The sequence below is a fragment of the Lepidochelys kempii genome, chromosome 11 (assembly GCF_965140285.1).
Source record: "Lepidochelys kempii isolate rLepKem1 chromosome 11, rLepKem1.hap1, whole genome shotgun sequence".
Lineage (NCBI taxonomy): Eukaryota > Metazoa > Chordata > Testudines > Cheloniidae > Lepidochelys > Lepidochelys kempii.
Window position 1 is genome coordinate 65,018,018 of NC_136390.1, and position 21,874 is coordinate 65,039,891.

The 21,874-nt window shown below is 38.7% G+C and overlaps 1 protein-coding gene across 6 annotated transcripts in view; it reads right to left on the bottom strand.

Moving 5' to 3' along the window:
• The window catches only part of KANSL1L (KAT8 regulatory NSL complex subunit 1 like), a 97,702-nt gene that overhangs the window by 18,533 nt on the left and 57,295 nt on the right, over positions 1-21,874 (bottom strand). For 5 of the 6 annotated variants that reach the window (XR_012154379.2, XM_073306701.2, XM_073306703.2 and 2 more), the window contains 3 exons: positions 10,511-10,676; positions 5,821-5,931; positions 3,695-3,832 (listed from right to left, as the gene is read on the bottom strand). Coding sequence is in view for 5 of the 6 variants with exons in the window: in XM_073306701.2 (XP_073162802.2) it covers positions 3,695-3,832; positions 5,821-5,931; positions 10,511-10,676 (415 nt within the window). In the remaining variant the exon portion in view is untranslated. The remainder of the gene's footprint in view (positions 1-3,694; positions 3,833-5,820; positions 5,932-10,510; positions 10,677-21,874) is intronic. The other variant, XM_073306704.2, reaches the window with a different exon arrangement.

Sequence of the window (21,874 nt, forward strand, 5' to 3'; positions counted from 1 at the left end):
AATCTCACAGAATTTGCTCTCTAAAAGGTTTATACTGTCAAGCTGTACCTTTCTTTAAGTGACAGGTTTCAGAGTAACAGCCGTGTTAGTCTGTATTCACAAAAAGAAAAGGAGTACTTGTGGCACCTTAGAGACTAACCAATTTATTTGAGCATAAGCTTTCGTGAGCTACAGCTCACTTCATCGGATGCATACTGTGGAAACTGCAGAAGACATTATATACACAGAGACCATGAAACAATACCTCCTCCCACCCCACTCTCCTGCTGGTAATAGCTTATCTAAAGTGACCACTCTCCTTACAATGTGTATGATAATCAAGGTGGGCCATTTCCAGCATAAATCCAAGTTTAACCAGAACGTCTGGGGGAGGAGGGGGGGTAGGAAAAAACAAGGGGAAATAGCTATCTTGCATAATGACATAGCCACTCCCAGTCTCTATTTAAGCCTAAATTAATAGTATCCAATTTGCAAATGAATTCCAATTCAGCAGTTTCTCGCTGGAGTCTGGATTTGAAGTTTTTTTGTTGTAAGATAGCGACCTTCATGTCTGTAATTGCGTGACCAGAGAGATTGAAGTGTTCTCCGACTGGTTTATGAATGTTATAATTCTTGACATCTGATTTGTGTCCATTTATTCTTTTGCGTAGAGACTGTCCAGTTTGACCAATGTAAATGGCAGAGGGGCATTACTGGCACATGACTGGTGGATGTGCAGGTGAACGAGCCTCTGATAGTGTAGCTGATGTTATTAGGCCCTGTGATGGTGTCCCCTGAATAGATATGTGGGCACAGTTGGCAATGGGCTCTGTTGCAAGGATAGGTTCCTGGGTTAGTGGTTCTGTTGTGTGGTATGTGGTTGTTGGTGAGTATTTCCTTCAGGTTGGGGGGCTGTCTCCCAAGATTTGTGAGAGTGTTGGGTCATCCTTCAGGATAGGTTGTAGATCCTTAATAATGTATATCTTCAGATCAGCGGCACTGCTATGGGTACCCGCATGGCCCCACAGTATGCCAACATTTTTATGGCTGATTTAGAACAACGCTTCCTCAACTCTCGTCCCCTAACGCCCCTACTCTACTTGCACTATAATGATGACATCATCATCATCTGGACCCATGGAAAAGAAGCCCTTGAGGAATTCCACCATGATTTCAACAATTTCCATCCCACCATCAACCTCAGCCTGGTCCAGTCCACACAAGAGATCCACTTCCTGGACACTACAGTGCTAATAAACAGTGGTCACATAAACACCACCCTATACCGGAAACCTACTGACCGCTATTCCTACCTACATGCCTCCAGCTTTCACCCTGACCACACCACACGATCCATCGTCTACAGCCAAGCTCTGCGATACAACCGCATTTGCTCCAACCCCTCAGACAGAGACAAACACCTACAAGATCTCTATCAAGCATTCTTACAACTACAATACCACCTGCCGAAGTGAAGAAACAGATTGATAGAGCCAGAAGAGTTCCCAGAAGTCACCTACTACAGGACAGGCCTAACAAAGGAAATAACAGACTGACACTAGCCGTCACCTTCAGCCCCCAACTAAAACCCCCTCCAACGCATTATTAAGGATCTACAACCTATCCTGAAGGATGACCCAACACTCTCACAAATCTTGGGAGACAGGCCAGTCCTTGCCTACAGACAGCCCCCCAACCTGAAGCAAATACTCACCAACAACCACATACCATACAACAGAACCACTAACCCAGGAACCTATCCTTGCAACAGAGCCCGTTGCCAACTGTGCCCACATATCTATTCAGGGGACACCATCACAGGGCCTAATAACATCAGCCACACTATCAGAGGCTCGTTCACCTGCACATCCACCAATGTGATATATGCCATCATGTGCCAGCAATGCCCCTCTGCCATGTACATTGGTCAAACTGGACAGTCTCTACGCAAAAGAATAAATGGACACAAATCAGATGTCAAGAATTATAACATTCATAAACCAGTCGGAGAACACTTCAATCTCTCTGGTCACACAATTACAGACATGAAGGTCGCTTTCTTACAACAAAAAAACTTCAAATCCAGACTCCAGCGAGAAACTGCTGAATTGGAATTCATTTGCAAATTAGATACTATTAATTTAGGCTTAAATAGAGACTGGAGTGGCTAAGTCATTATGCAAGATAGCCTATTTCCCCTTGTTTTTTCCTACCCCCTCCTCCCCCAAGACATTCTGGTTAAACTTGGATTTATGCTGGAAATGGCCCACCTTGATTATCATACACATTGTAAGGAGAGTGGTCACTTTGGATAAGCTATTACCAGCAGGAGAGTGGGGTGGGAGGAGGTATTGTTTCATGGTCTCTGTGTATATAATGTCTTCTGCAGTTTCCACAGTATGCATCCGATGAAGTGAGCTGTAGCTCACGAAAGCTTATGCTCAAATAAATTGGTTAGTCTCTAAGGTGCCACAAGTCCTCCTTTTCTTTCTTTAAGTGCTATTACTACAATCATAGGAATTGCCATGTCATAATAGGGTGCGAGTAGTTCAGACTGTTGTTTTCAGAGTGCATTACAGTGCGCTTTTCTGAGTCTCCCGGACATGTTGTTCAGCCACCTACCCTTGTTGGGTCCTTCTGAAGTTCCTCATTCTTCTTTCTAGTCTCAACTACTCAAAAAAATTTGGTGTCATCCGCAAATGTTGTCATTTCATTGCTCCTCCATATTAATGGATATATTATACAATACAGGTCCTACTTTTGAACCCTGAGTCCTCCATTATTACTATTCTTCCACACTGAAAATTTTGTTTCGGTCTCTAATCCAAATTTTACTCCTTAACTGCTTTTCCTCTTACCCCGTGACTTAGTTTTCTTAAGTTTCTTGTGAAGAAGTTTGTGAATGTTTTTCTCAACTTCCAAATACATTATATCCATCTATTTTCCTTTATCCACTGTGCAGTTGAATTTTGAGAGATTGACGAGACACTATTTTCCTTTACAGAGGTTGTGCTGGATCCCTATATGGTCATATTCACCAAGGTGCTTTACAGAATTCTATCTTTAACTGCTGTTACAATTAACTTAGTGCAGTCTATAACTACCTATCATGATCACCACTAGCACCTTCTTAAAAACACTGGTTACCTACCATCCCTATTAAGAGTCTTGTCCACAATTCTTACATTTAACAGTTTAGAAAGAAGCCAGAATCAGGAACCACAGCATACAATAAATGAAACATAGCTTACTGAGTTCAGAAATAGTCAATGTTTGGCTGAGTGTATGATTTACAAATTTATTCACAGTCTGTTTCACGGAGAATTATTAAAAAAAAAAAACATAATAAAAACCACACTACCTAGTATTACACAAATGCAATTGTATGGCTAAGCAATTTCCTTAAGGAGTATTCTAACAATGAAAAACAGAAGCATGTCCAGTTTTGTAATCACACTAAGTACAATTGGGGTGAGACGTGTCGGGGGGATGGAAGAAATAAAAATAAGCAGAAAATGGCATGCCTTAAATGGTGTGCATTTATTTTTTGCATAGTGCATTTTAAGCCTATTTCTCACAACCCTGTAAAATACAATTTCATAAAGTTATCCATCCATTTATCTGAAGAAACAATTTAGAATAATGTATGAAGCCCAATGATAAAAAGGTATCTTCAGAAAGGGCAGTAGCTTATATACTCTTATTTTTCCCTTACCTATCGCTGTCTCACTTAGGTGCCTTTTCTTTCTTCCCTCGGACAACTGTTCAGATGTTCCTGATGCTGCTTGAGGTTTGGAATTAAGTAAATAGCCACTGCTCCATTGTTTGAGAGAAGCACTATGTTGATGAAATTCTGCAACATTTGCAAAGTTTCAGATTCATTTTCATTAGATGCAACTTACAGCCAAGCTCACTTTACAAACAATAATGAAAGAGCTACAGGTACTTATAATCAGAAACATACCAAATAAATAGTTTAACAATCTCTGATATGTGTAGACACAAAAAATTCAAACCGTGGGGGCCAAATTCACCTCTCAGTTATACTGATGCAATCATATTGACCAACTGATTTATCCTAGTGTAACAGAGGAGCATCTGGCCCTTTGTGTCTTTTTTGCTCGTAACAGTACTACAGCAAGGGTTAATTCCCATTTCAGCTAGTGTTAACTCATCTTTCTAAAAGGACCATTTATATGTAAGCAGTTAGAGATATAAGAACAGCTTTAATACCAAGCACAGGGCAAAAAGCAGTTAAGGTGGAAGAGGCGCAATGTATGGTACAGTGGAAATAAGGGATATGAGGTAAGGCAGATTTCCTGCAGAATGCAATACTTTACCAGCCCACAGAACTCACGTAAAACCGCCTTATTACAGCTGCTGCTGCTACCTTTTTTGCCATACATACGTCATTTTATTTGGCTTTTCAATACACACAGTCATTTTTCCTTTATCTTGACAAAGTCTAACCAACAACTAATAACTACTAGGCAGCTGACCAGCTGATTAATCAAAGAAATTGTTTACATAGTAAAAGAAGGAAAAATCTATAGCTTTAAGTAACGGACAAACTCACTTAAAATAATTAGTCATGCCCTGATTCAACAAGGTACTTAAACAGTCCCATTGACTTCACTTATGCATTTAAGTACTTTACTGTATCAATGCCTTCATTTTTAACTCTTCCAGCACACTGACATCTCCAAGTAGTGCAAGGATTCTGGGGATGGTCCATACCCCTTATTTTTGTTCTGCTATAATTGTATCAGGTTAAAAGTCGATATAGTTAAAGCAATACTCAGTGTGGACACAGTTATACTTGTATGAAGGTGCTTATATCAGCATAACTTATTCCTGAATGGGAATAAGCTAATAAGAATATGCTATATCTCTATACACACCTTCATACTGGTAAAAGGCATCAATGTTAGGGGACTGTACTACCCTGCTCAGTTTCTAAACCAATATAGTTATAGCGTTACAAAAACAGTGTTTAAATAAGCCTGTAGTGACCATTTGGAGGGGTTTGTTATGCAGTTTCTGAGCTCATTCTGACTGCAGCAAGCAGCACCTCTTAATGAGAGCAATCAGCAACAGGACTATGGGTTATTTCCAAGTAGTCTCTACATAATTTGCTTAGCAAGGATTTAGTGAATTAGATGAGTCAACAGCATACTGGTGTGAAACACCTTTTGGCACTGGTTGGTTTTATATTCTCACAAATACAATATATTAGATGGAAACATATGGGCCTGGTGGCATTACAGCTTTGGCCACTTTCCAACACTGGGTGGACCATTTTAATCTCTTGGGTAGCCCCCTCACGAATTCTTGGGAACTGGTGCAGAAGGCCAAAGAAAAGGAGAACCAGGTGTGTTTATGCAGGTCCAATGGTGCTCACACCCAACTATCAGGAGGAACTACACCTGTTATTCCAGCTCATAATTAGAAATAACAAGAAGGGAGAACTGTGCAGAAGCCTCAAACCCTGTACAGATTGCAGGATAGAAGATTTTACCTCCCCATTCCCTTCACACTTCTCCCACATAAAACCCAGCTATTTGGAATCTAGGTGAGTGGGATGAGTTTCTCCCTCGATTCCTCATTACCTCCCTCCTCCTAACTCCAGTGCTTGTTATTCTCCCCAACTAGTCTTGTGATCTGTTCAGATTGTAAGCTCTGTTGTGGATGCTAGCCATATAGTGAGTAAAAGCATGATCCCTGCCCATCTAAAAACACTAAACAATATTTAAGGCAGCATCCAGTAATACAAAAAGAAAGTGCTGAGAAACTAGCTAAAAAAGAAATCTTGCACTCATTAAAATATTTTGCATCACATACCACTGGATGGAGACATTTTAAACTCTACCCCTAGTGCTGAGGTGTCAGCAGGATCTCCTTTGATCTTGTCCTCCTTCAACAATGTTTCAAAATATATATGAAGAGGAATATCTATAAAACAAAGGAAGAGATATATACATCTGAGATAGTCAGCCAGCTGTGGACCCAGGAGTTATACATTGGTATTACATTTCTGGAAAATCTATTTATACAGTCTGTGTTATATTCTGTACAAACAGCATTGCTGCCTCGAGCCCACAAGCTCACAAAGAGTGATGGTGAGGCAGCCCTGACATAGCTGACTGGCTGCACATGCTGGACAATGTCTTCAGATAGCGAAACTGGAGAGGGGCCAAGGGGATGTATTTAAAAAAGGACAAAAGTGAAGCTTGACTATGAGCAGCAGCAACAGACATTTTTGGAGAACTGAAATATTAGCTCTCTGGCACACCCAGTCATGAATATGTGGGACGAATGGCTGGAGGGAGTGGGGAGAGAGAGACTCAGAAAGTAAGAAGTGAAAGATGCAGACATGGACTCTTATGTGAAGTTATTCCTGACAATCTTTCATCTCTGTCCACACAGAATGTGTCTTCCCTGCCAAAAAAGTGTGTGTTTGTTTTTAACAGTGGGATAACTAACATGCATTAGCTATGCCCCTGTGAAATCCTAGTGGAGACCAGGCACCTGTAATTTTTACTGTGCGGTAGACAAGTGACATCAACACTGTGGCCCCTGCCTGTGGCTGACCTCACCTAGCCACCCTACAGTAAAAATTACAGGTGCTTGGTCTGCATTAGAATCTTAAGCACACCAATTATCCCACTGTAAAAAAAACAAAACAAAAAAGAACCCACCCCACCTGATTTTAGCAGTGAAGACAAAGCCATAAAGAAACAAGCCAGAAGGTGAGGGTAGGCTAACATGACCCAAAGCACTCCAATGCTCTGACAGCTTGTTTAGCATTGAAAGTTAAGTCAGATTAATTTAAAGCACAACAGCTATTCCTGAATAATTCCATGCGTAGGTACTCTTATTCCAGAATAAGACTGTCCACACAAGAAGTTATTCGGGAATAGCTATTCCAGAACATCTCCATGTGTAGACAAGCCCTCGAGAATATGGTGTGGATGTATGGCCGCATCTGCACCCACTGGTGCTCAAAAAGTCAGTGCTGTGGAGAGCACACGTTGCACTTTTATTTTGTGATCTGCAAAAGCCTCAAGCTAGCCATCTGGATAGAATTATTTGGTATTTTTGAAAACTGTTATTGCTGAATGCCTTGCGGTAATTTCAAGGTAGGTGCCCTATTTCTGTTTCTAACGAAGAAGGCAACAGGGAACTCTGACTTGCTTCCTGGGGGAGACTTAGTCTACAAAGTATCTCAAGTGCTTGGGAATTTAGCCATCGTAAAAAGGCAGAAGGATGTACAAAACAGGTCTCTGTTTGAAAAGCCCCTCAGGAAACAAATTTAGAAAAAGGGAGCAAAGAGGAATGAAGACTTTTTGTGCTTGGAATAAAGAAAGGTAAAAAGAGTCAAGGGAGGTAAATTTGGCAGCTGGGAAATCAAGAAGAAAAATTAGACTAATTTTAAGGGCCAAAGGCTGGACAATAATTTTCCAACATTTACATACCATCTTAATCTCAAGTGTCTTGGAGATTTGCAAATACAAAAATTTTTCTACAAGCAATTTTTGCTAACCAAAAAGAACAGCTTATTTCAGTAATTGGTACTGATCTAAGTAAGTTCTTTGTCACAGGATTAATGGGGACCTGCAAAAGATTTTTTTTTAATTGGGCCTGTACATTTTCTGCTTCTTTATGTAGTATAAAAATGCCAGAAAGGTTTGGTTTTTTACCCTAGAAATATACCTGATATATATATTTAATCTTAGAACTATTATGACTATCTTCTCTGCTTGTTTTGGGGGGTGAAGAGGGAGAGAAGGTGAGAGGATCACCTGGATGTCTTAGAGATTGTGAATATGTACTCCCACACTGTACTTAAAAGGATAAGGATATCTCCTCCAGTTTATTCACAGGCTCTGGGCACAATCAGCACATACCACATGCAGATTCTCCTTCAAGATTTGTTCCATGCAAGTCTGAAACTGCCAGTTGTCTAGTACACATATACATGGATGTCTATATGCCTAAGGTATCCTGCAGCCACTGACAAATACTTGGTAAATATCTATGTTGCTGTAGATTTGCTGAGGACAAGACTCCGTATAGCAATGACTGTTACCTATCCAAAAGCAAATATCTTTTGGTAAGCCAGTCCAACTGCATTATCTTATTTGGTTGCCTACAAAATGGGAAAAGGCCATCACCACCTTCTCCTTGCCTTCTGTTCTGTTAAGCAACTTTTTTAAGGGCTCCCATTCTTAAGACGGAATCCATCTCTGCTCTGAGCAGTGCCTTATGAGAGAGATCTCTGAATAGGGATATATAAATGGACTTGGGAGCAACATAGATGAGAATTAGGCCACACAGCTGAACTGTATAATCTCAAGCATGCAGTGATCCATTGTATTTCCACTATATGCTGCTAGGACATAAATCAAACGGTCCCCAAAAGAAGGAGGGCCAGGAAAGTAGACAAAGTAAGCTCCTGGCAATACTTCACATGTGAGGCCTGCCAGATACAGAAGGTGTACATACAGCAGATACTGTAGCCTAGCCTCTATTTAAGTGCTTTTTTCATTCTGTCTCATGATGGGGGAGGCTGAAATTTCTGGGAAGGAGAGAAGAAAGTCCTCAGAAGAAAGGTGTTGTCTTTGGTATCAGAATGAGTATAATGCGACATCCCTCTTTGTCTGTTCAGGCTGAGTAAGCCCCAGTGGCCTTGTAGTAATCAAATGTCCTTCATTTTCTCTATTTTTATGCTGAACAGATCATCTTCTTAAAAAAGGGAGGCTTTTCAGTTTGAGACAAATGTTCTTTTCTATCTTCTTATGCTCTTCAGGGAGCTGGTCTATCATTAGAAGCATCCACTCTAGAGGTCAGGAATACAGGAAGGGCCAGAGAGACCTTCAGAGCCAAACACTGACAGAACTAAGACTCCCTAATACATTCCCCATGTCCATGATGTTGTCTTCTCATCTTTAGTAGGGTGGTGCACAGTCCTCAAAAGCATAAGATTCCTCACCATTTTAATTTAATTCAATCTTATTCTTAAAATGGAAGAGAATGAGCCTCACTCTGGAAAGAATGGTCCTGGACTGGGAGGTCTCAGGGACAGACCCAAGGAGCTCCCAGCCTCACGTTCAAGCGTCTGTGCTTGGGGAGCCCTCAACACCAACAGAGTCCCTGCACTGGCTTGTTTTGGTCTAGAAGCAGCTTTCCTTTCGGGTGGAGAAGTCTCCAGGCCAAATTAAAGCAGTGAGAATATAAATCCATCTCCAGGAACTCGAAGGGGCATGATGCACACTCAGAGACCCACAGATAGATTGGGTGTAACCAGAGTCGAATCAGTCATGACACTTGTAGTGCTAAGTCGGGTCAAACACGTTTTTCTGCACAACAGTGCAGAAAGGCCAATAAAACATTCATTTTAAAGAAAGTCTCTGAACTCCTAGAACATTCAAAAAATTAAAACAAACTTCTAACTACAGAACCACCAGAAAAAAAAACACTTGAGAAAAAAGCAAAACAAGTAAAGCTCTTTGGACATGGAATGAAAGGCCTGTGACCAAAGCTAGCCATGTAAACAAAAGGAAATGAAATGGCTGGAACTGCATGGCCCTTTTGACAGGCTCAGCCCCAAACATTCAGTGCCAAGAGAAGGTACTTGTGATTTCAATAGGCTTTGTTTTCTTGAAGGGTCATGGATTTCTTTGATTCCACAATGCATATTCTTCATATGGGAATATACAGAGGCAATTTCTGAAGTAATACCGTTTCTAACATCAACATTACCTTGGCCACATTGCAGATATGTAGTATTTTTTTATTTCAATTCTCCTGGTTTAAGTGTTAAATATATAGCATTACATATACTTTAATGAGCAATGCAATTGAATTAGTGTCCCTGTCAGAGCACACCAGCTTTGAATTTCCTGATTTTTTCTACACCAACTTAAAACGTTGCATTTACAATATTACTATTTCATACATTTATCTTAAAGGGACCTCATCACCTGAAACTTACTCAATTAAAAACATTAAAAATTAGTTTTAAGCTCTGCACATGTCCAAGATCCCCCAATGAGTTTTTTTGCTTTTACAATCAAGTCTGTCTTACATTTTTTAAAAGAAACATATCTCACCTGTCATTGCATGAAAGACCTACATAACCAACAAGGTGAATTGGCCAGCTGTGCAAGAGAAATAATTAAACACTAAATGCTATCAAGCGTACAAAATAAATGAACTAAAAAAGGAGAAAAATATTTTTCCCTCTAGTGTTTTTCAGTTGTAATTATCTTAATTGCTACACGCATCTATAATAGATGCAATATTTTAGAAAGCAGGATGAAATTTTAAGTTGACCACGTCCCTTTAAATTATACTAAGGGCATCTGTCAGAGCACCTTTTGGCAAGTAATAAACAAGCAAGAAGTATTTCTTTTAAGAGGTTCGTTCATAGCACCAAAGCTTTAAACATTTATAAAAACTAAGACAGACCATAAATTTTAGGATTTTTACAATACAACTGGCTGTTCTGTTGGGGAATTGGATGTCTTACCTGAGGGGAATGATAACACAGGATGAAGAGAGGAGTCCACCTCCGGTATATGTTGTTGTACTATTCTGGATATTGCACCATGCTCAGAACTGCTCCAAATGGAGGCTGGAGCCATGCAAGACATCTGTGTATTATATGGAAACGAGGCACCTCTAGACAGCAAAGCCTGCAAGGATATTCACAGAAACATCATCTGAAATGTTCATTTTCCCTTTTTTCACTTTCTAAAACTGGGCCAAAGCGATAGATATTTTAGTGAGAGTAACGACTCAATGCTATGTAAATCAGAAGTGTTCTCACACAAACTTCGATTCGCATAGAAGTGATAAATATCTACTGTCTGGAAAAGTGACTGTGGACTGTGTATACCATATCTGAATGAAAAATTCATTTGCTTCATTTGGAGCTAGGAAAGAACATAGAGTAGCAGTATTTTATTTCCAAAGTAGTTTCCAAATCAGAAGGCAATTGTCCCCAACAAATATGAAAAATGTGGTACTCCCTATGAACAAGAAACAAAAAAGCCAGTATTCCAGTTAATTTTCTAGTCAGGCACAACAAACAAGATTGGTACATACAAAGAAAATATTTTTGCCATTATAATACCAAACTAGAAATCTTGCACTCAGCTTAAACCACCTGAATGTCTTGGTACCTGTACATCTCCATACATTATTGAACTCTTACACAGAAACCCAATCATACATAAAGTTAACAACATTAAAAATTGATTTGAGCATGCCATACATTTACATAAAGTCTCACAGAGGAAAGCAAAGTTTCTGCCTCATAGAAACTACAGTCTAAGATAGATAGCACAAACAAACAAAAAAAACCCCAACACAATACATGGGAATAATGCAGGAAAGAGATGCAGTGGGGAGTAATGAAGAGGAGAATGTAGAAAGAATTTCTGGGAGGAGTGATCTGAAAGAAGATGACAGGGGGTGGAGGTTTTGACAAACAAGAAGATAACTTATCCAAGTTTAGAGAACTGGATGATGCAAAACTATATGCTGAAAGCAGGAAGAAATGAGAGCAAAGGGGGAAAGATTATACTGAGCTTTGAAAGCAAGGATGAAGATCTTGAATCTGATAGGATGTCTCATAGGCCAACACTTCAAAGGACTGGGAGCAGTGGCAGAGGAAGACAACTTAACTACAAGAGATGTCTGTGCTTCATAAAAACATTTCATATAAAATACAATGCCGCAAATGACATGAACAGTACTAACAGATACAAAAGCTGACATTTCTGTCTTTCTCCTCACTAGTTGAAAGTTTCACACACTCTCCATTTTCAAGTTGTCCAAAATGGCTCTTAGCAATTTTAACATTCCAGGCAATAAAGTCTGTCCTTCAGTAGAACGTTGCATGAGAGGGAAGGGAGGGGAACAGGAACAGTATGGATACTTTACGGCCTCCTGCAACAGCAGCTTATTTAAATAGGACTATTTCCCTTTCCATGCATTCTGACTTCACCTTAATAATCAATGGCAGTAATGGGCATATATGAATTCTTCGTTTTCTTAACAAGTATCTTCGTGATGTGAATGACAAACAAATAGCCTGACTTTGTTGACACACGTGTCAGATGACCAAATGAACAAAAAAGGGTACATCTGTAATTTTAACTTCCCCTTCTTCCTAGATTCAGAAAGTAGCAGTCCCCATAAAAACTCCCTGCTTCCTGCCTTATGAGATGTTCCAACATGCATTCTGCTGATGACATCAACACTCTCATTCATCAGTGGTGAAGCACTGATTCTATCTATAGCGTAAAATAAATCCATTTCCTTCCCCCCACCTCCAACAATGGTTCTTATAAGTGACTCCAATATTCTTATTTAAGGAGTAAAGTAAAATGTTTGGAGACCACTCAGTGTTAAATAAAAATGCTTTCTTTTCTCTCCATTAACAGATTCCCTACTCCAGTATTGATCATAGGGACTTCTACACTAATCAGCATAGTGCATAATAGGGGTTTTAGAGCAGAGGGGGATCTCTGATTGCTTGGGATTACATTTTGCAGGTTTGTTCAAAGGAAGTCATTATGATGTTTTTCCTGGTAAAATATAATTTATGATTATAGTCAGGTTCCTCCAGTCATGTGCATCCATGTTCAATTTTAAACATGAGCAGTCCCATTGAAGTCAGTGGGACTATTCATATGTTTAAAATTAAGCATGCACATTAAGTGTTGGCAGGATTGGGGTCTTTGTTTGGACATTTCACAAATCTTACTAAGGGTGGTCCTTGAAGACAGACAGACAGACAGACAGAAAGTAGTAACACATTTCTGAACACCATAAGCAAACTTGAATGGCTCACAGGAAGCCACTTTGACTTTTATTTTTAAAACTGCACAAAAATAAGTGACCTGCTCCGTACTTACAGCTTATACCAACATAGCTGTATCAGTCAGGGGTGTGAAAAAAACACACCTCCTAGTGACCTAGCTATGTTGACAAACCCCCTAGTGTAGAGGCAGCTGTGCTGATAGAAAAGTGCTTCTGTAGGCATAGCTAATATCATTCGGGGAGGTAGTATTTCCACACTAGCAGAAAAACTCCCACTGAAGTATGTCACCTGTACTGTAGAGGGCTATGCCAACATAACTATGCTAACATAGCTTCTGTAGCATAGTTATAGTCTGTGTTTCCTTTAGAGACTAGTACCTTTCTAAAAAGCCAGTACAATCTCTTGGATATGTATTTTTCAAACTGCTGTATCAGCCTATTTACTTGAGAAACCTAAATGACTCCAAGGAGAAATCAATCAAATCTGGTAAATTACAAAACTTTCACTTGAGATCTATTTTTCTTTAACCATTAATCATTGGGCGGAAACAAACCCCAGAAAATACACAGATAAGGCTGACATCTTTAAAATCTAGAGTTTCAGTCTTGACTTTGAATTTCCTGCTTTTAAATCAGTTTGTTCCCCAACCTTATTTAGGACATATTGTGAAGTTAGTTAAGTCTGCTTTTTCACCTACTTTGAAATGCATGCAGTGTGGTCAGAAATATCGTTTCAATTCTAAATCTAGTTAAAAATTGTAATTAAATTTACAAGCAGTGGCTAAAGGATTTTTATGTTTTTGCTCATGTTCTCTGCAGTAAGTCAACTAAAGAGACTCTATTCCCAAATTAGTGTTCAAATCTTTCAATGTAATGGTACACAAACAAGGAAGTAAGAAAAACAAACAACCCTATATTAGCCAATTTGTAATTCAAGAGAAAATAATGATTAACACATGCAAAAGAAGAATATCTGCTAGGAAGAGAGATTTTATTTTCAAACTCCTAAGAAGGTTACTACAAACAATGAAGAGCTGAGAAGAATCTGACCTTGCACTGTTAGGAATGTCTGCTATTACAGCTGGTTGAAAAATTTCTGACAGAACAGTTTTCTGTTGGAAAAGGCTGATTTAACTAAAACAGAAATGTTTTGCAGGAACTTATTGATTCTGTTGAAATTTTTGATGAGAAATTACCTAAGTGGTTTGTTTCAAACTTTCATTGAAGCATTTTAACTGTATTGATAAGGTTGAAAAAAAGCACGTCAACACTATCAAAATAAAACTTTTTGATAATGTTTCAATATTTCTGAAATAACTTTGGGGGGAATTTTCATTCAATGGGAAATTTCGACTTTTCCGTTACAATTCAGGACAAAAGAAAATTACAAAAAAAGTCTGAATTTCCCACACAATGAAAATTCGGAGTATTGACCAGCTCTATCCATTATCCACACTGAATACAGAGCTCCAACAATTGACAAGTGGTTCATAAAACCTTGGGACATTCTCCATAAAGAATCTAAACGGCCTTATAAGAGAAATATCTACAGCAATCTTTTATAGAGAAAACATCTATGGAAACTCAATTTCTTTATCAGCTTCTCCCCCAAAGAGCTTGCATATCTCCAAACTTATCCCCCCCTCGCCCTTTTTTTTCTCCCTTGAAAGTGCCTATGAAATCTGAGGTATAATGTCATTCCTAGTATAAATTTAATAACAAGAGTACATGATTGTGTTAATTATAAGGAGATGCAGTGTATTTAGAAGGAACACAGTTTTTTTCTGTTCTTTGGAGTCTATGAAAACTAAAGAAGGTGCTTATAGAATGACAAGACAAGTATCAGAAGTTTATTTTATTTTAAACTACAAGGGGAAAATACACCCAAAGGAAAAGCCAATTCTCTAAACATTACCCATGAATTCTAATCTACTCATCCAACAATTTATCTTCAGCACTGTTTGACTCTGCTGCAGAAGAAATCAGAAAGGGCAAGCAGAAACTATTCCCAAATTCAAAACACATCCAGAGCCAACAAGATTATTTGTAGCTTGTTAGTGTGATAAACTGATGATGAATCATTCAGCAAGTGAGATTACTGCCTTTGTTCTGGGAGGATTATAAACTGAACAATGTTGCTTAAATGCCAGTTATATTAAGAAAGGGAAGAAAGCTTATTACAAGGAAGAGCGACATAAATTTAGTGCACAATCTTTTGCATTTCAAGTTTTGAAATTCTGAAGTGAATACTAATCAGAATCAGTATATGAAACAAAAAAAATCCAACAGCAAAATGTGTTAAGATGTTTCTGAGCAATTCTTGGAAGTGAGCCTAAATGTAATAAAATAGCACTGAGCTCTGTGGTTACAACCAATTGGCCAAAATTCAGCTCTCAGTTACACCAATGTAAATCTGGAGTCAATCCAATGAGTCAATGGAGTTACCTCAAATAAACTCCATATACTAGATGGCAGGTCTGCTTGAGATTATGCTTGTGAGGAGCCTGGACACAGCTGAAAAGAAAACGCTTCCTCAGAGATGCAATCCGAAATAAAAATCTAGTTGAAAATCTGAAGGAAGAGGATGCCTACTCACTACAGATATCCAGATTAAAGCCTACACATAAACCATCAGTTGTCAGCTAGAATTCAGGGACTTTGATATGGAATTGACGAATTATCCTGTTGCGAAGTTACCACATTTCAAAATGGGATGCTAGCAGCCCCAATTAAGCACCAAACAAATTGCAAGAATTGTTTTTCTGTCTTTTTTGTCAGGACTGATTTATGCATTCATATAGGCAGAGTTTAAGTGAACTTTTTGGTGAATTATCATTGATTTGTTCATTATACATTTTTTGCTTTAATAATAGAGCCTAGTGTCACGATCGGATCATTTGTCTGTCTGTTGGCCTCTCCTCCAAGCGGAGTTCCTCATTTATTTAATAAATGACAGAGTGCATACAGGATAAATACACAAACTTTTCATGTTGTATGAGGTACTGAATGTTTAATCTAACAAACTAAACTCATTTAGCTGTTTCTAAACTGTAAGTATTCTGATTTTACTATTACAAGTCAAATTTAGCTCTCTGAAACTATGCACTACATGTGTGGTGACACATTTGTCAACTGAAGACCTAAAACATTTTACCTCCAGCTATTACAAAAGACGACTCCGGGGAAAAACAATGTAACTGGCCAGGCATGGAGAAAAGTGTTTGGAATACTCCTATATATGAATATTATTAGCTCAGTGCTTGCTATGTATGCATACCACTATCTACATAATGTGTTAGAATGCCACTAATATACCTAGAGATAATAATATACACTACATTATTAGTTACGAATAAAATCTGGGGTGGATTTTCCTGTGTTGTCCCACAATGTCAAATCCATAGAGCCTTCCTATAACACTGCCTGCAAGACTATATACACTCAGGCTACTAACTGAGGACTTTTATCGAACACCCAACTGGGGTAATTTTCAATATCTCTCTTCTGTGCCTCACTGGAGGACCACACAAAATCATGTAGCTAGAGTAAGTTTAACACAGTTCTTTTACAGTAAAGATACTAATAATTAAAAAACAATTCTCAATCTCTGGATAGCACTAAAATGTATGGACCCATAAACTCAAACTATCTTAGACAGATTGTAAATGCTGGAGACAGAGGTCTTCTGTTTATTCACATGATAGGTAGACTACAGCCAATTGCAGTGCAAGCCGCCCTAAAAGGGTGAGAGGGAATCAGTCTGTCTATGGCCTCTTTACTAAGACTACCAACAAGGATACCAACTGGAATGGTGGGTTTTCTGATATAGACAAGTTTGACAAGGACCTGGACTGACACTATCAACTTATTTCACAAAACAGCTATCAGATGATAACCGCTTTTACTTATAAGCCAACCTGTCCAAATTAAAATTTCTGGTCTAAGGTCAGAAAAGGTTTTATAACTGTTACCATTTTCGTGGGCCATCCATTCCCTCACAGAAGCAGACTAAGATTTTCTTTCCAACCTGAGCCATATTATAATACACTGACAGTTAGAGAGACTGTACTTCTATTCAATGGGAATTGTGTGTTTTGCCTGAAACACTGACCTTTTATTTTTAATTTTAAAAAAATATCAATTGAACATGGAAGTTTTGTGCTTCATCACTGATCAGTTAAATAAGACAAATGAAAGACTTTTGTAATTGTGCTGACACATTTTGAAAAAATTCTATAAGGTAGAAATTAAAGAAGCAGATTTATGGTCAAGAAACTATTGGAAGGAAATAACACAATAAATTCTTTGCTGCAGGAATCTGAAACGGACCATGCCAGATCCTTATTGCTGAGAAACCCTGCCTGGCCTGATTGGTTGGCCAACATAGCTATCTCCACAAAAGTTTGCATTAGATGGATTTACTGCTATCCAGAAAATCACATAGTGTTCCAATGATAACGCTATTTTCCCATTAGATAACACATAAACCCACAGGGGCTACAGGGTTATAGATTTCTTCTTTCTGAATAGGATTTTTTATTGTTAAAACTGATGACTAGGTTTTTTTTGTTCCAAACTTTGTCAGCTACTACTTGTATTTACAGAACGCTGATCGTATTCTCCAGGAAATGTACTGCTCCCCAGCAGACTAATCAAGAAGAAAGATTTTATATTTCTACAAAGGTGCTAAGCACTTTTGTAGAAATAGAATTGATCCTCTACTTAAGCGGTTCTCAAACTGTGGGTTGGGACCCCAAAGTGGATTGCAACGCCATTTTAATGGGGTTGCCAGGGCTGGCATTAAACTTGCTGAAGCCCCACCAGCCCAGGGCTGAAGCGGAAGCTTGAGCCTCACCGTCCAGGGCCGAAGCCTATTGTCCAAAGCCCTCAACCCCGGGTGACACAGCTCAGGTTACAGGCCCCCTGCCTGGGGCTGAAGCTCTTGAGCTTCGGCTTTGGCCCCCTGGCCCGGGGCAGTGGGGCTTGGGCTTTGGCCCCCCCACCCGGGGCGGAGAGGCTCAGGCTTCGGTCCCCACTCCTGGGGTCGTGCAGTAATTTTTGTTGTCAGAAGCGGGTTGCGGTCCAATGAAGTTTGAGAACCCCTGCTCTACTTGAAACAAGTTTGCAGGAGAGTTGGCAACACAACAGCATTCCTTATATTCACAGCTTTTCATAGACTGGCTATGCCAAGAAGCTATGCACAGACAACTGGGGCAGTCAACATCTGGAGATACCAAGGCAAAAGATCAACAGAATACTTTTAGTGCAATTAAAGGAGGAAAATTACTTCATTATATGGAAGACAGCTCTGGAAGAACATGTTGGACTGTATTACTGCCCTAAAGAAAGATTACTTTTAAATATGTATAGGCTGAATAAACTAATGAGAGAAAGCAGGTAATTGTAATAATGATTCACAAAGAAATCTACATGAGTATCTTACCTCATGTAAGTGAGTGACAATATGGCTAATACGGTACAGATTTTCCTGGAGGAGATTCAAATACAGTCTTCAAAACACCTTACAAATATTTATATATAATTTCTCTCTCTCTCTTTTCCCCTCCCTCACCTACCCCCTTCAACCAAAATGCGGTGGAACCCTCAAGATGCATGCATTAGCCTAAGTAAGTGCATGTTCATACTCTGTTAACACTTGCCTTTCTCCCAACCCCTCCCTGCATCGCTGTCAATTCCAGTTTTTGTCTTAATTTAGACAGGAAGTTCTCCATGTATTATAATTATTAATAACAACAATTTGTATTACAGTAGTGCAAAGACCACCCAGTCAAGATCAGGGCATATTAAAACACTCCCTGCCCTAAAAAGCTTAAAACATAAATTAAAACTGGAGCAGATATTCAGTCTTTACGTGTTTTAGATAGTAATGTGTGTATGTCATTTAAAAATAACAAGTACTGTAATAACCATAAAACACTATTGCCATCCTTATGCCAACCCTACGCTTTCAAAAATCACGAGCTGGGACCCAGAAAAATCTTGAGATATTTTAAAAGAAATTAAATCTGGGATTCCTATGTAATCACTTGACTCCAGCTGTTGGGGCTTTAGACACAGCATACCGCAAGATCCAAATGGCAAGAGTTGACAACACTGCTATGATGTAATTTTTACTCCTCATGCCTATTCCCACTGTGTGAGAAAAATATTCATACTCTTACTGACATCTAAGGTAATTCACCTTTAGTACATTATTTGTAATTTTAAGTCAGTCCAGACAACCAAATTTGTCATGTTTAACCAGTAGATGGAGACACAACATAGAGAAATTTTAAAACAAGGAGAAATTAGTATTTCTCACCCTTACAATGAAAAGCCAAGCGCGGCTTCAAAAGGAAAGAACCTAGCAGGGAATATTCACAGAGCCTGATACTCCACTGCTGTTTACTTTGTATAGTGATTAATAATTGTGTAAAGGGAATGTGAAGTAGTTATAAAACTCCACCAATTCAGATGTAAATAACCAATAAGGTGTAAAACATCGGATAAGAAGAAAAGCTCTGTGTAAGCTCAAAAGCTTCTCTCTCTCACCAGCAGAAGCTGGTCCAATAAAAGATATTACCTCACCCACCTTGTGTCTCTAATTAGGCGCACAGACATTTACTAGTGTGGACAGATTAAACACAAAAACCCAAATAGCAAGAATTGTGGGTTTACCTGGGACGTTATGTGAAAAGCTACCAAAATCAAATGTCAAGGCAAGAACAATTACTTTTCCACTTCATTATTAGCCACATACACTGCAGCAGACAGCATAGATAAAATTCTAAAAAAACCACTAGAACATATATCAGTCAAAACCAGTAACAAAATGGGAACTAGGGGAGCAACTGAAAATGGTACTATAAGGATGAAAACATTTTATTATTTGGCCAAGTTGAGACTAGAATTTAAAAGCTTTGTGCTTTTTTGCACACAAAGTAAAAACACTCCTTTGGAGAAGTTTCATTTTGTTAAGTTGCAGTCCTCTCAACGCATTGCTTTACGGAACTTTTAAGTAAGGGGACTGCATACTATCACAATTACGAAGTGGGGTCAGACTGCAAGAAACAACCACTGGATGGCTTAAGACAAGATGCAAGAACAAATTGGTGACATAAGCAGCAGGAGAGGAAGGAAAACGATAGTTATAATGATAAGATCCTGCGGCTGAATGGGTTAGCTAGTGCACAATTTGATATCAATTTAGTTTAAAGTTTTTTGTGTTGTTTAATTAAAATTTCTACCTCTGCCTAATTTAAAAAATAAATTAAAAAAATAAAAAAATTCAAACCTCTTCTTCTAGTTTTAAGGGGTTATTTTTAATTCTGCTTTTGCATATAACTAGAAATATATTTACATTTAAACCTCTTCCTATTACAGATTGGCTTTTTAAATTATATTTATCATTTTAAAAAGCTAAAATAATACCGAGCAATACAAACAGCTCCCTGATTGAAACCTCTCTCTTGTCCACTCTCCACAATTTCATAACTCCATTCTCCTCATAATTCATAAGCATTTACATAGCTCTCAATACCACAGTGGGCAAGGTAAGTTATTATCACCATTCAGTGGATGCAGAAACACAGAATCATAGAACTGGAAGGGACCTCGAGAAGTCATCTAGTCCAGTCCTCTGCACTCAAGGCATGACTAAGTATTATCTAGACCATCATTGACAGGTGTTTGTCCAACATGCTCTTAAAAATCCCCAATGATGGAGATTCCACAACCTCCCTAGGAGATTTATTCCAGTGCCTAACCACTCTGACACTTAGGAAGTTTTTCCTAATGTCCAACCTAAACCACCCTTGCTGCAATTTAAGCCCATTGCTTCTTGTCCTATCCTCAGGGATTAAGAAGAACAATTTTTCTCCCTCTTCCTTGTAACAACCTTTTATGTACTTGAAAACTGTTATATACATATACAGAGAAAGTTTATAACTTGCCAGTTGTTAAAGCTAACGAGTGGCAAAGTCACAGTTAGAATTCAGGAGCTCTTGAGCTTCCAGACTAACACACGATACAGCAGAATCTCAGAGTTATGAACACCTCGGGAATGGAGATTGTGCATAACTCTGAATAAAACATTATGGTTGTTCCTTCAAAAGTTTACACCTGAACACTGACTTAATACAGCTTTGAAACTTCACTATGCAGAAAAAAAATGCAGCTTTTAACCACCTTAATTTAAATGAAATAAGCACAGAAACAGTTTCCTTACCCTTGTCAATTTTTTTTTTAACATTCTCTCTTTTTTTTCCCCGTAGTTTACATTTAATAAAGTACTGTACTATACAGGTGTTTTTTGGGTCTCTGTTGTTGCACTGCCTGATTGTGTACTTCCAATTCCAAATGAGGTGTCTGGTTGACCGGTCAGTTCGTAACTCTGGTGTTCATAACTCTGAGGGTCTACTGTACTTCCTGTGTCTCTGATGTACTAAAACATACTAACCTGGATCCTACAGTTGAATAATTGTTCAAAAATCATCTTGATGAACTGCATAGATGCATTACAATCATAGCTTCTATTTTGAAAGATGGTTTGCTAAAAGTGGCTTATGTACTGACTCTTGAGGTCAAGAAATGGCCTAATTTTCTAATACTGTAAGGTCTTTTGAACAATGAAATAAAAATAGAATGAATACGCTTCCAGAGACAAACCTATCTTGCTTCAGAGTCTAACAGATGCTCAGAAAACTAGTATTTGTTAGGGTCTGTAATCAGAGAAGAGTCTTCAAGAGAGTCCCGTTAGGAATCAAGAGAAAAACTGATTGCAGAGCAAGAGAGACCATTCTTCTTACCTACAGGTTAGTAGTGGTACTCAGTCATGCTGAACAGGCAAAGCCTGGCCCAAAGGGATGAACAGGCTCCTGAGGATATTAATCATCAGCAAATGGTTATAATAGAGCCTGATGACCCATGTCCTATTATATTTATTTGTTATCCCTTCTCCCCCAACCTCCAATAGCCTGACTGTTAGTCTCTCCCATCTCTTATGCCTCATCTTTCAAATTGTACAGATTTTTGTGGTAGGGACTGTCATTTACTATGTTTGCAC